The 15,808-nt window shown below is 33.4% G+C and overlaps 1 protein-coding gene across 1 annotated transcript in view; it reads right to left on the bottom strand.

Annotated features, from left to right (window-relative positions):
- Window positions 1–1,040: 1,040 nt before the first annotated feature.
- Window positions 1,041–15,808, bottom strand: part of LOC136846847 (DNA-directed RNA polymerase II subunit RPB1-like) — a 35,647-nt gene continuing 20,879 nt past the window's right edge. Inside the window, exon 3 of the mRNA XM_067118115.1 lies at window positions 1,041–1,060. Coding sequence (XP_066974216.1) covers window positions 1,041–1,060 — 20 coding nt within the window. The remainder of the gene's footprint in view (window positions 1,061–15,808) is intronic.

The following is a 15,808-nucleotide window of genomic DNA, read 5'->3' as shown; positions in this document are numbered from 1 at the left end:
CCGACGTGATATAAATTATTTCTGTTCCACACGTGATTGTATGTTGATGATTTCTATCTTATTCACTCAGATATAATTCGAATGAAATGTTGTCTATTGGGTCATTGCTGATCGGAAGTTGGGGAAAACTCGCTGGTATGCAAGCAGTTAGCTTGCCCAGGTAATTCCTATATATGCAGTTGCTCTCAGGTTCCAACTATTTAGACTTGTATGGCCCAGTGGATAACGCCCCTTGTTTCCACCTGAGAGACCTGGGTTCGATCCCGACGTGAGTCAGAAATTTATTTCTGTTCCACACGTGATTGTGTGTTGATGATTTCTATCTTATTACTATAGAAGGGATAATTCGAATGAAATGTTGTCTATTGGGTCATTGCTGAGTCGGGAAGTTGGGGAAAACTCGCTGGTATATAAGCAGTTAGCTTGCCCAGGTAATTCCTATATATGCAGTTGCTCTCAGGTTCCAACTTTTAGACTTGTATGGCCCAGTGGATAACGCCCTTGCTTTCCATCTGAGAGACCTGGGTTCGATCCCGACGTGAGTCAGAAATTCATTTCTGTTCCACACGTGATTGTGTGTTGATGATTTCTATCTTATTCACTCAGAAGGGATAATTCGAATGAAATGTTGTCTATTGGGTCATTGCTGAGTCGGGAAGTTGGGGAAAAATCGCTGGTATGCAAGCAGTATAGCTTGCCCAGGTAATTCCTTGGGTGCAGTTGCTCTCAGGTTCCAACTTCTTTTAGACTTGTATGGCCCAGTGGATAACGCCCTTGCTTTACCTGAGAGACCTGGGTTATATATTTTGAGTCAGAAATTTATATATATTCCATATATATTATATATATATATTTATATATATATATATATATATATATATATATATATATATATATATATATTATATATATATATATATATATATATAAATATATAAATATATATAAAGACACAAACACATACCATCCACTGGATGCACAAACTCTCAATTCCAACCTCACTAACATTAATCTAAGGTATTCATGATCAAGTACCTGTACTAACTAGCTGAGAGCTGACCTGAGAAGAGGAGGTCAAACAAAGAACTGGCTGGGAGGGTGAAAGGGGTCACTAATTAACTAACAGGGGAAATTGAGAGACATGGTACAAACACTCACCTGCTCAGGTGAGATGGATTTCCGTCCCTAAAGTTTGCAGGTAATAATTCCTTCTTAATTATGAAAGAGTCTCATGGAATTACTGAAATATAATAGAGTAAATGAAACATAAGAATTAGTTCAAAGGACAAGTGCTGTCAATGGCACCTAGTGAGGTCATTCAGTGCTGGAAGGGAAATTGGCAGTAAAAAGGTTTGAAAGGTGCAACAGGAGGAAAACCTTTGCAGTTGTTCTGATATGAAACAATTGTTAGGAGAGGGTTGAGGAAAGTCAGATGGAAGAAAGAGAATATGAATGGAGGTACAGTAAAAGGATTGAAAGAGGTTGCAACTAAGGGCCATTTGAAGGGACGCTGCAAAGAACATTAATAATGCCTACAGTGCACCACGCGAGGTGCACTGACGGCACTAACTCCCTACCGGGATGGAATTATTCAGATACCTTTTTGGAAATTAGCTAAACGACTGAGGTTCAGCCTCAATAATAATAAGAAAAAGACTGAAAATTAATAAAGATATAACTTGCTGAAGGAGATTTGTTCAACAGAAATTCAAAATTAAATGGTCATTATCAAAGCATCATCAAAGTAATTCCCTTTCTTTATTTCAGTTATTATTATCATTATTCAGAAGACGAACCGTATTGACATGGAACAAACCCGCCACAGAGACCACTGACTTGAAATTTAAGTTCCAAAGAATATTATGGTGTTCATTCTCTTGAAGTAACAGAAGGTTGAAAGGGAAATAATCAGAAAGAGGAGATCAGTTATTAGAAAAAACAGATAAATTAACAAACTGATAAATAGATAAAAAGTAAGTAAACCATTAAAATGCAAGGAGAATTGTAAGTTGGGTAGTAATGCTTTTCATCTTCTCTGCAAGTGACCTTCTGAAGCTCCAATTGGATGATGTCCCCTGGGAGGCTCTTCAAAGCATCTATCTTTCTCAGAATTTACAAATCTCTTCCTCAGACGAAAGCAGGTAACGCCATTTACATAAATTTATTTCGGAGAATTTATTGAAATTTATGGAACGTAAATGGAATACAGGAACTGGAGAGCCCTCCATAAGCAAGAAAAATTATTGGGCTTCGTTTCTGAAATTGAATTTGCTGTCAAACACGAGTTATAAACGTGGAAAAATCCGGGAGGGATTATTTAGTCTGAAGGAATTCTAATCGACATTTAAAGAGAAAAAATATATGTTTACACACGCGCACACATACATGGAGTGACCAACTGAACACCATATTTGAGTGGGAAGTTTGAATTTAAAGAAAGTCATTACCCCTTCCAGGGCTTGTTCCATATGAATAGGCTTCTTCCTCTGAATTAATAATAATAATTTAATAATAATAATAATAATAATAATAATTCAACGGCAATGATACAGATATTCCATGAATCTGTTCTCACAACTCATAGGTGTTCAAGAAATTATTATTATTATTATTATTATTATTATTGTTATTATTATTATTATTATTATTATTATTATTATTCATAAGATGAACTCTCTTCATATGGAAGAAGCACACCACAAGGGTCACTAACTTGAAATTCAAGAAGCTTCAAAAGAATATTATGGTCTTCATTAGGAAGAAGTAACAGAAGGTAAAAGAAAACGCAGAAATAACAGACCACTTATTAAAAACCAAAAAAAAAAAAAAAAAAAAAAAAAATTTATAAATAAAAAGATTAAAATATAGTAAATTATTGAATACAAGGAGAACTGTATTAAGGTAGTAAAGCATTGCATTTTTGCGTGAAATATCTGAATTAATGAGAATGAATGCTCTAATTAGATGTCATTTTTTAAATAAAGAATTTAATAGTGCATCGTCATTTCACGAATGTGATTAAAAACGTAGCAAACTTGACCACTTTCCTTTATTTATTTCCTGTTTTTCTTCCTCTGAAGTGACATGAACAATATTGCTTAGATTCTCGTTATGGCGCGCCAGGTTGTAGGAGGTAAATATATGAAGGGAATCATTAAATTGAATATTCAGTGAATTGACCATAAATCTCTGCCTCAGGTGAAATGTCATCTCAGGGAAGGCCTCTCGAAGCTCCGCCTTTGTTATCCATCATCCACGTTAACTGGTTTTGATTGGGAAAAGGGACTGTAGATAGATTCGCATTGCTTGCTTGGCTTAATAGACATGCTTGAACCCTGGCTTAATAGATTTGCTTGCTAGTCTCCCATTGCTTGGATATTGCTTCCTTGTTTGATAGTTTTGCTTGAGACAGGAGAGCTTGGCTTGGTAGATTTGTTTGTTTGCTATATTGTTTGCTTGCTTGCTTGCTTTACTTGCATTTCTTATTTTCTAGCTTATTTGCTTGCTTACTTGCAGTGCTTGCTTGCTTTACTTTCATTGCCTTCTTGCTTTGTTTGCTTGCTTTACTTGCATTGCTTGCTTGCTTCACTTTCTGTGACTAATTGCAATGAATCTTGCTTGCAAAATTGCACCTTGCTTGGAACAGCTAGTTTTAATTGTTTGCACACTTTTTGTTTGCTTGTTTGCTTTGCTTGTTTGCTTATTTGCTTTCTTTACTTGCTTGCATGCTTGCTTTGCTTGCGTGGCTAGCTTTGCTTGCTTGCTGTGTTTGCTTGCTTTCTTACTTTGCTAGCTTATTATTACTAGGATGTCAAAATTTTCAACACACAAAGCATCTCCATTGTCCATCTTTTACAGCATCTGTTATTTCTTTAAAATTGCCCTTTTTCCCATGATACTAATACATCAGTTACATTCAGAAAAAACGCTTCTTTGCGTCAAAGAACAGCAGTTACAAAATCCCCTTCGTGTAAAAAGAATATCTTTCCTTTAGTCAGACAGTGGACTCGTTTTATACATGCTAATATCACTCACTCAGCAACTTCCGTGTTAGTTTTCAGTATTTGCATAAAAAAAATAGAATCAACAAATTCTTACAGACCTTCGAGAACAAATATATCAACACAACAGACATCCACTTAGCTTCTAAGAGCTATGGGATGTCAATAAATTGGAACCATGAAGTTCAATTAAGATGCAGTGCATTGATAAATTGCCCCTGATGGAATTCAACTTGTATTTTAATATTTTACTTACACTCTTATTCATTTATTAATTTGTTAATTTATCTGCTTTTCTAATAACCTACTGTCTCCTCTTTCTGTAACATCATTACCTTCTGCTACTTCTTTTGAATGAACAACATAATATTCTTTGGCTGGCACCTGTCTTTTTGGAGTTTAGTTATTTAAAACTATTTTAGACCGTTTAATTCTGGTTGGGTTTTATTTGAGACTGAAGCTTTGGATTATAATGATATATTTTGTTTTGACAGTTGGTGTCCGTTTTCATATATGTTTTATTATTTTTACTGAATTTTAATTTTCTAAAATAGCTGACATTTAAAGAGGAGTTACAAATCCTCTTTAATACGTACCTTTATAGTCCTTAAATTCTTAACACCGTTATTTATATTTAAGAATAAAGAAAACCCTTAAGTGGAACAATAATCCTGTTTAGCCTCCAAACGAAGATAAATAATAACAATATTGGTTTTAAATTCAGACTGCCAAAGCTTTTGAAATATCATGGTAGTTATCGGATCTAATATTTCAAATATTTTACGCTACATCAATTGTGTTTTCCAATATCCATCTTGAAGAAAAGAATGTCTCCCGTAAAAATAAACAACAAAGACGTCTAGCATTGAAAATAAATTCCACCAGAAACTCCAGAGGAGAAGAGAATTATATAGAGTATATTTATCATATTACTTTTTCGATCAATTACAAAAGAAGTTATCTGTGTGTGTGCATGTGTTTGTCTGCTTGCGTGCGTTTAACAACTTTTTGTCATACAAAACTCGTGGAGATATTCAATTCATGCAACCCAGCAAGCAAGAGTCAAGTCAGAAAATGCAATAACAGATGGATGGGAATGTCAATATATATCTTCTGCAGTTCCAAAATGTCTGTTGTCGAAGACATTTTTTAGCATTTCAACTCTATGAATTTTGACTGCATTTTGCATTAAGTCAATGCACTCATTTATTGCATTATCTGTTGACCTATATAGATATTTATCACACACACAAACATACAACATTCATACATAAATGGTTAACGTCATACAAATTATTCATTGGCCTAAAATATTGTTTTTGCTTCTTCCCAGCAACTGTTTCCATGACTGTCTTCCCGTGACAGTTCCCCAAAACACGTTTTGAATTTTCATGAGAAGGATTCTTCTGTTCCTTTCACAAAACTGCCTGTTCTGACTTGCAGACTCTTGAAATTACACTTTTAAAAGGATTTCTCACCCCAAGAGCTTTTGAAAGTACTAATCAGTAATAATAATAAATGGCTAAGATTTAGAATTAACTGGGATGCCCTCCACGTTAATAATAAAGAACTTGAAAAATAAATAACTTTAAAAACGAATACCCTCGATAAAAGAATAATGTATTAACACTCACCAAAACGGAGACGATGCAGAACTTCTGAAAAAAAATCAAATTAAAGATTGTTAATCACACTGTAATAAACTTTGATCAGTGTTAATTAAGGTATATAGCTGTGTCTGCACTGTAACTTATTTTTACTCACTCTCTCTCTCTCTCTCCTAGTGCAATATGATGATTATCGTTACAAATTCCACAAGAAAATGAACAAATTCATCACATTTCAGAACGAAACTAACTTTAAGTAAGAGTCTGTCAGCAACTGAAAATTAAAAGTGAAATAGTCACAACAATTTTATAAATCATTTACTCAAGTTTCTCATGTCAACAGCAGTTCTCAGAATTTCAGGTTATGTCTAGAATAATTTCCTTCAATATTGCTAAAAGGTTATAAAATACCACCACCGGTTGAGAGAGAGAGAGAGAGAGAGACCAGAGAGAGAGAGAGAGAGAGAGAGAGAGAGAGAGAGAGAAATTAATGCATTTTGGGGGAAATCCAAAGCCCATTTTGTCAGATTACATGATCACGAACAAATATAACAAAACTGCTTTCCTGCAAATGGCTGGATTCTGTCTTTATCTCCCAGTTGTGTCTCTTTTGGAAGGAGAAATTCTAAACCGCACTCGGAAAAATAACAAATAATGGATTATTATTTGTCAAGTGTTCAATTTCGAACTCTCCACTCTCTTGCTCGACTCATAGAATTGAGATATTTAATATTATTCAAGAGGCTTTGAATAATCCGGTCAAGGCGACAGACATATCAGTCTGATTATCTGCCAAATCAGAAAAGGAACACGGAACATGAGACAGAGTACCAAAGTTAATAAGTATTCTTGTGAGAAATTTTCTTCATAGGCTAAGAACAAAGAACCAAATTTATCACTTCATAAACAAGGCAAGTATACGATGAACATACTATGGTGCTCATAAAATCTTATAGAATTGAAGTTTACACAAGTTTCCCCTCATTCACTGGAGGCTTACAGAAAAAAATAAAAAATAAAATGATGAGTTAACTTATTCACAATATAGTCAGAATGTTGTATAATCCATTGCAAGTTCGTGATCTATGGAAAAGCTATGTATAACCTCTATAGGCTACATAGAAGATAAGACGAATTAGGGCTGTAATGATTTACTTTATTATTATTATTATTATTATTATTATTATTATTATTATTAAAATTATTATTATTATTATTATTATTATTATTATTACTCAGAAGGGAAGATTATTGACAATAACACTGCATTTTTCGAAAAAATCAGTCAATGAAAGAGTCAGATGCAAAATATAGTTGAGCCAGAATTATAAATAAATAGAATTATGCAAATCAAAATATTTTGTGTACATAGAAAACGGGACGTCAAAATTCACTGTACTGTTGGTAGGCTTTATGCCAAACAAGACTCTTTTCTATGGACGCCATTGGATATATTCTTATTGAAATACTGAAAGGGTTAAGATGCCTGATGCAGACTCCTGGACCAACTAAGAGACGAAATGAAGAATTTTAATATAAATAGTATATTGTTTTTAGAGCAAAATAAGGGATCAAATGAATGCAGATAGAAGACTTGAATGCAGAATTTAAAAAAATATTATAATAAAAATTTGTTTTCACATCAGTAAACCTCGTGACATGGATATATTACGGAAAGGGAATGTAAACAGGCATTTATAAAAATAAATAAAATAAATATGAATGCATCAATAACAAAGGAAGAATGGGTTGCAATAATCAAGAGAGAATAAGAATAATAAAATGACACCGTTATGTTTTAAGGTTATTGGAATATCTTTATTAGAAAATAACATACAGATCCATGAAATATTAGGTGAGTGTATATTATCACTCTGTGTATAAATATCTATACATAGTCATAATATGTCATAATGCAAATGAATTATATATATATATATATATATATTATATATATATATAGTATATTCCCATATATATAGGTATATATATATATAATATAACAGTAAATATATATATATATAATATGATATATATATATATATATATATATATATATATATATATATATATATATATATATATATATATATATATATATGTATATGTTGTGTGTAGAATAGATAGGGAAATTAAATAGAAAAGAGAGAGAGAGAGAGAATAGAAAGAGAAAAAAAGTTAGGAGAGAAGGAGAGAGAAATAAGAGTAAAGAGAGAGGCAAAGAACACAGTGATAACGGCCAAATGCTGTTGTGTCGTGTTATCAATACGCGAGATGTTTACATTGCAGTATATCGTGTTTAAGCCATAAAAACAGTCGTAAAAATGGGAAATAATGGCCTCGCGATTGAAGCCAAGCAAAACATGAGTCAGCACAGTCTAAATGCTTACAACAGCTGATTCTATAGCCCCACCTTCTCCGGAAGGTGTTTTCGTGGAAGTTCCAGGAATTTGGGGGTTGACCCAAGTGATATACTTCTTCAACCTCCAATCAATTATGTGTGGGAGGGGTCTTTCCCACACCCTCCTAAGATCACCTCCTATCAAGTCCTCTAAGGAGAGATTTGAATCACCCACTACAGTCCTTCCAATCAGCTACTTGAAGGGGAGGCCTTACTGATTAATCCTTCCAATAAGGCTAGAAGGAGGTGGAGATTTACAGATAGCAAGTTTCCTGAGGGTTCAACGAGTGAGAGACCGACGAGGAGAGGAGAGTCAGAACTGTGTCCTTCAAGGGAGAGTACTTCTCCCAATCGCTTCCGTGTTCCCCATATAGACTGATTCAAGAGTGATTCGTTTCTATCATTGTAACTTGTTAATTTTGTACTGATCTTTATAATATTAAGTACTAATTAAAGTGAAGAAATTACCGATCTCGTCTCTATACGCCTTTCTGAGAGATATCAATATTTAAAAGGAATAAATATACAAAGATAGCACATCATCCGCGAAGCGATCTGAAGGACACCTCGAAAGAAACCAAGGTAAGAAGAGAAAGACTAAAATCTATGCAAACATATAACGAAGAACATAAAAAAAGGAACAATAAAAACATTACAAATGGTGGCAGCTAAAGTGGATCCAGAAGGCGAGACGAAACAAACGAACATTAATGAAATTATCAGTGCAATTATTTAAGTTACAGTGAAACGAAATTCTACAAAACGAACTTAGATTTTTTTTACGACGACGAACAAAATATATCAGAAGAAATAAAAATACTCCAGCGAATAGCAGCTTACAACAAGAACGTCGAGTGTGAATAAAACAGTTTAGTGCGTCCCGAAGCCAAAAACATTTTGAACTGTTACCGTCAACAAATTGAGCAAGACGCCGACAGCGATAATAAGCCCAGTGTTAGCGACATTGCATCGAGTGATTGAAGAAAAACAACGTACAAACTTTCAACAAGATTCCGAAAGCGGAAAACCACAGCGAAAAAAAAAAAAACAACGCAGACGTAGTGATCCGACAGCGAAACATTCACCGCCGAATGAACAACATTTAGCGATATCACGATATCAACAACACAACACAGTAAGGAATTTACTGTCCGCTCTCTCTTAATAAATAAGTGAAGATATTTTTTTGCATCTTGCTATAAGATTGAAAATTAAGAAAACTCTCTCTAGTGAATAAAATTCTTTTGCATAAATACCAGCATTACTCTCTCTATGATAAATTAATTATTTAGTAAATAATTTAGATAGGAATTAGCTATTTTTACTCGGTTGGTGATGATTATTTGAGAAGTTATATATGTAATTTTATGTACTTATTATAATGAATTTTAATGATATGATGCCCAATTTCATATAAGAATTTATTTTGAGTATTGAAAAAAGGTTTTAATTGTGCACTTGAACTCAATAGAGAATTTAATTTTTTTGTGTGACAATTTGACAAATTGTTTTTAATCTTGGTACAATATAACGAAAAATTTTTTGATTGATGTACTCTGAGTGAAAAATTTTTTGTGTGTGGACATGCAACGAGTATTTGATGAATTACTGAACACTGTTAGACATTCACATTACGATTTAAGACCGTCGACAATTAGACGAAGTCGAATTTCAAGACTAAATTCCCACTCCGCTGTAGTGCAAGGAAATACTAACAATAATAACACAAATAACCAGAACCAAAATAGTGTTAATCATTCTAATACTACTAACAATAATAATAATAGTAACAATACTAATAATACTAATAATACTCGCACATTACAATTTTTTAATATGAACCAGGCGGCCGTCATAACAACCGCCACCCGCTTCTGTGGACAGGTGGATGATTCCAATCCTGACAAAAAGCAGACTCGAAGCCTATACTGAAAATCATTGGCTAGCAGATGCAGATAGTCGTATAATTTCAGGGGAATAACAGATGAAAGAGCTAAGATAAATGAAGCCTTGTTGCTCGTCAGCTCAGAACATGGAGACGCACATAAAACTTTGAATTCCACAAGTTTTAGCAAACTTAATAACTATGTAGAATTTAAAGAAATTTGTTTATCACTCTGGGAACCAGTAAATCAGACTGACGGTTTATATAACCTAACTAGATTTCTTAACCCACAATATAAAACAATTGCTAATTTGTACGCAAGCGTGGAGAATGCAATAGAGAAAATAAGCGAAGATTTAGAGAAGACAGGTATTACTATAGGAGACAAGGATCAGTTTGGGGCTAGTGCCCAGAAATTAGTTGAGCTAGGGCATGTATTAAATTACGTGTCATTTGGAACGATATATAATATTCTTGGAGAAGAGGAAAAGAAAGCTTTCAGAAAAATAAAACTTGATCCCAGAAAAACAAGCCTTCAAACATTGAAGACAATGAGAGAAGAAATCCAAAGGAAAGAGATAAATCTATCCAAGGAATTCGTGGGAACAACAGAAGCACAAAATGAAAGGAAAGTCAGAAATAATAATCCTAATTTTAAACTGAATAATAAATTCTATGATAATTCCAGACAAGCAGGAAATAGACCAAATACCTTCCAAGGGAAATATGCCCAAAATACTAAAAGAAAATGGAATCCAGATCAAAGGGGAAGAAACAATCTAACAAAGAGTGGACCACACAAACCTTATAGATATGGTCACAACTCAAACACAAACACTTCAACCCAAGTGAACTATTCCGCTCAAGGGGCGAGACCCAAGACAGCCTGCGAAAACTGCGGGTATACAAATCATTTTACAAATGAGTGTAGAAAACCTAGAATCTGCACGGTTTGTAAGAAAATAGGACATTTAACAAAGAATTGCTGGTTTAAAACACAAGAAGGAAATAAAGAAATAGTTGAATTAAGTAGTAACATCTCAATATCAAATAAGTCTTCAAATCAATGACAGTTTATCCCTACACAGAATACTACAAGAAAGTCCCTTCAAGAAGATAAATTAAGAGAAGAATTAGCAAATAGGAGAAGTGAAGGTTCATCCGCACTATCAATATTGCAGAGTAAAGAAGTTGTATTTTCCATGGATGAAGAAGAAATAATCAGAAAGGATTTACCTATCATTAAAATTCCAATACAGAATAAATTATGTACTGTCCTTATGGATTCAGGTAGTACTGTAAGCATAATAGATAAACACACATTAACAAGTTACTTAGGCGTTAAAGAAACGCTAATTCAGGGTCAAAGCAAGATAATAAAAGGAGTAGCGGGTAAACAGATAAAAAGTTTAGGCAATGTGAACTTAGAAATAGACCTTTCGTCACATAAAACTGTTGAAAGTTTTATAGTTCTAGAAGACAGGTTCTTTCCCCTTTGAGTGTTGTTCTCATATAAATTAATGAAGAAATGTGGAATTATACTGAATTGCCGAGAAAGGAAGAATTAACCTTACACAAGATAATAAAAAGAGCGTATGCTTTACGCTTGAAGAAGAAAAGTTTCACCCAAATCTGATCAATTTGTCTGAGACGACTTCAACAAGCGACAAAGACATACAGAAAATAACCTATCATCAAGAGAACAATCAAATTAAAATGAATGGTAACGGAAAGGAGGAATTTCCACAATTACAGACTAGAAAGTTAAGATGTGCACATCCAGAAATTATACCCTCCAACAAAAGAAGTGACCCAGAAATAAATAAAGGTGATCTCCAGTGTTCTGAATATGACAAGGAACAAGACATTTATGAGGATAATTATGCAGAGATAAATACAGAACATTATAGCAATGTAGTAATCAGCTATGATAATGAAGGAAATTAGTAAATGAGGTACTGTTGTTAAACAAAATAAATAAAGTAGATATAAATGATATAATAGCAGTAACTGAAGAAACTAGTATAGATGCAGAACATTGTTACTTTGCAGAAACAAAAGATGAGGAAGTATGTTGTGTAAGCACTGCTGATGATAATAAAGTACAATTAATACTAAACAGACAGGTAATTTTGCATCCAAAGTGTTTAACAAAAATACATCTAAGGGGAAAGAAGAGATAGGAGTTAAAGATGTTCTTTTTACTAAATGAAGAGTTACCAGAATTTGTCAGAATGGATAATTCTTTAGTCCACATGAAGGGTGATACTTGTGAAGTTTATGTCCAGAACTACTCAGATAACAAACTAACACTTTATGCAGGCATTATCTTTTGTAAAGGAATACCTATTAACAATCCATTACTAACATTAGAAGAAGAAGCATTTTTCTCTGTAACTGGTCAAACATCTGAATTAAGCAAAGAAGTGAATAAAACAGATTTTCCAGAAAACGAAGATAGATTAATTCAAGTATTAGAAAAATACAGAGATGTAATAGCAATAGAAGGAGATAAATTAGGTAGAACAAATGTCCTAAGGCATAAAATTGTATTAGATGATGGAACAAAACCATTCTTTATTCCTAATTACAGATTACCAATAAGCCAAAGACCATAGTTGATAATTTGATAGAAGAAATGAAGAAAGATGGGGTAGTCATTCCCTCTAAATCTCCATATAATTCTCCATTACTACTTGTTCCAAAGAAAGATGGAAATTGGAGACTTGTGATAGACTATAGAAAGTTAAATTCCAACACCATCCCCGATAGAATGCCAATGCCAGTGATTCAAGATATGTTAGCTCAGTTAGGAGGTGCAAGGATATTTTCATCTTTAGATTTACTTAGTGGATACTGGCAAGTACCTTTAGACGAAGAGTCGAAACCATTCACAGCCTTCAGCACACACAAGGAACACTTGCAATTTGAAGTCATGCCATTTGGACTCACTTCGGCTCCTTTAACGTTTGTTAGATTAATGCTTTCAAATATTAGGGATATAGAAAATGTTGCAGTTTACTTAGATGATGTTATCATTTTTAGCAAAGATTTAGAAAGTCACCTCAAAACATTAGAAATAGTCTTGGAAAGATTAAGAAGAGCAGGATTAAAAATCAAATTAAAGAAATGTCAATTCTTAATGAAATCTTTGGAATACTTAGGACATGTAATTAGTGAAGATGGTCTGCGAATGCAAGCAGGCAAGATAAAAGCAATAGTTGAATATCCAGCTCCTACCAATTTGAAAGCATTGAGAAGATTCCTAGGAATGGTAGGCTACTATAGACCTTTCATTAAAGGCTTTGCTACAATAGCCAAACCATTAACAGAATTAACAAAGAAAGATGTCAAATATGAATGGAATAAAGAACAAGAGACAGCTTTCCAAACACTAAAGAGTAAAATGACCAGGAATCCCTACTAGTCTACCCAGATTTCTCGAAGGACTTTTACTTAGCCTGTGATGCATCAAGTACCGGGCTAGGGGCTGTATTATTACAAAAGGACAAAACAAGAATGAGAGCAGTATATTATGCCAGTAGAGTTTTGAATGCTGCAGAGAAAAATTATAGCACAATAGAAAGAGAATGTTTAGAATTATACTGGGGTCTAAGGAAATTTAGACACATAATTTTAGGACATAAAGTCAATGTACTTACTGATCACAAACCAATTTGTGATTTGTTTAAGAAGAGAACTTTTACAAATAACATGAAGTTCAATAGATGGTTCATTAGTGTGTTAGAATTTGCACCAGAATTCAGATATATCCCAGGAAAATTTAATACACTAGCAGATGCATTATCCAGAGCCCAAGAAGAAACAGAAAAATGTATTACCACTAATACTTTTGTTTTAGCTGTCAAGTGGTAGATTTAGATTTGGAAAGAGTACAAATACAACAAGGAATGGATACAGAAATCAGGCATATAATAGGACAACTGATGACAGATGAATCTTTAAAACCTGATTTTGTTTTAATCAATGGATTACTGTATAAAAGACCAACAGAGAAGAATGGTTATTCTCGACTATACATCCCGAAAACACTAATCAGAGAAGTTTTAGAACTAACACACTCATACAAGTTAGCAGGACATCCAGGAATCAAAAAGACAACTAGAATCCTAACCAGAAACTATTTTTGGCCCCATTGTAGTGAGGATGCCAAGAACTTTGTACAAAATTGTGTAGTTTGTAATCGACATAAAGGTAACGTAAATCCAAAAGCTCCTCTTGAAAAATACCCATCGGAGTTGAATCCATTTCAGGTCGTATCTATGGACTTTTTAGGTCCATTTCCTACAACTGTTAGGGGGAATAAACAAATATTAGTCTTTTTAGACTATCTAACAAGATATGTAGAGATCAAACCAGTAAGAAATAGAGATGCAATTACAGTAGCAGAAGCTCTTAAATCTAGAATTATTACGAGACATTCATGTCCCCAAGTTCTTCTTTCTGATAACGCAGCAGAATTTACTAGTGAACTTTTAAGAAAATTATGTGAATTTTATGAGATAAATAAATGTCAAATCACAGCATATAAACCAAGTTCAAATGGAGCAGTAGAAAGAACGAATCGTAAGATAAAGGATATCCTGAAAACTTTAGTTAAACCTAATACAGAAGACTGGGATTTAGCTTTGGAAGACGTACAGTTTACTATAAACAATACTGTAAATGAGACAGTAGGAGAATCACCACACTACTTGTTATACGGATACGAGAAGAGACTACCAAATACGTTACTAGATGATGCAACACCACCCCGACATACTTATAACTACGATGACTATATTGCCTGGAAAACTAGACGTACATATGAAACGATCAAACAAACGAGGACTAGACTTAAAGGAAGCTCAGAGTGTCCAAGCAAAGTACTATGACAAAAATACAGCTAAACCAAAAATTGTAGTAGGTGCTCAGGTATATGTTCAGAATCATGTTCCAGAAGGTCCTAATGTAAAAGTATCCGCAAAGTTCCAAGGTCCTTATAGGGTATTAGAAGTGTTGAAGTTAAATAAGCTAAAGATCATAAGTGAGAGTGATCTAAAGGAAAGAATTGTTCATACCAATCATGTAAAGGTAATAAAACAGACTCTTGGTCCAATAAGAGAATAGTTGAATTATTGAAAGAAGTTGAACAGGAACCAATAAATAACAAATACAATTTAAGAAAAAGATAAATTTATGTAAAGTGTTGAATTATTAGATATAAACAATGTGTAGGCATTAAAATACCTCATGTATACAGAATATCTGATAAGGCTTATTCTTACAGATACAAACATGCGGTTCTTCTTGGTTATCATAACACTGCTTTATGTGTCATCTGAGGTGGTGATCCGGAAGGGTGCACTACTAGAAAAAAAGGGATCTGTGAAATTAATAAAGGACTTGGGCATAGTGAGTATTGACATTACATCAGTGCTTATCAATGAAATGACATTGAAAGATGTCCAAAGGGAATTAAAATCATTAATTAGGAAAAGTGAAAATAACAGTGTTTTACCATTGTTGGAAAAACTAGATAATGACATAGGAAGTGTGTTAAATACAAGATCCAAACGATCCCTCTTACCTTTTATAGAACAGCACTTAATCAATTATTTGGAATCGCGACAGACTCTAATGTAGAAAAAGAAAGTGCCCGTATAGACAAACTGAGAAATGGGCAGCAACAAGAGGCATTGTGTTAAATAAGATTATAAGCTCTCAAAACTTAAACAGTAATGAATTGAAAAAATAAAGGAATTTATTAATCAAGTGGACACAAACATTACCAAAGAGATTAAGATAATAACAGATGAACAACATTTAAGTACATTTATGAACAATGTTAGAATTGTATTGCAAGACCATAAAGATCTATTAAATGCCATTTTGTTAGCCTATAAAGGAATAT

Source organism: Macrobrachium rosenbergii, chromosome 15, assembly GCF_040412425.1.
Source record: "Macrobrachium rosenbergii isolate ZJJX-2024 chromosome 15, ASM4041242v1, whole genome shotgun sequence".
Classification (NCBI taxonomy): Eukaryota; Metazoa; Arthropoda; class Malacostraca; order Decapoda; family Palaemonidae; genus Macrobrachium; species Macrobrachium rosenbergii.
This window is presented reverse-complemented; position numbering and strand designations above follow the sequence as displayed.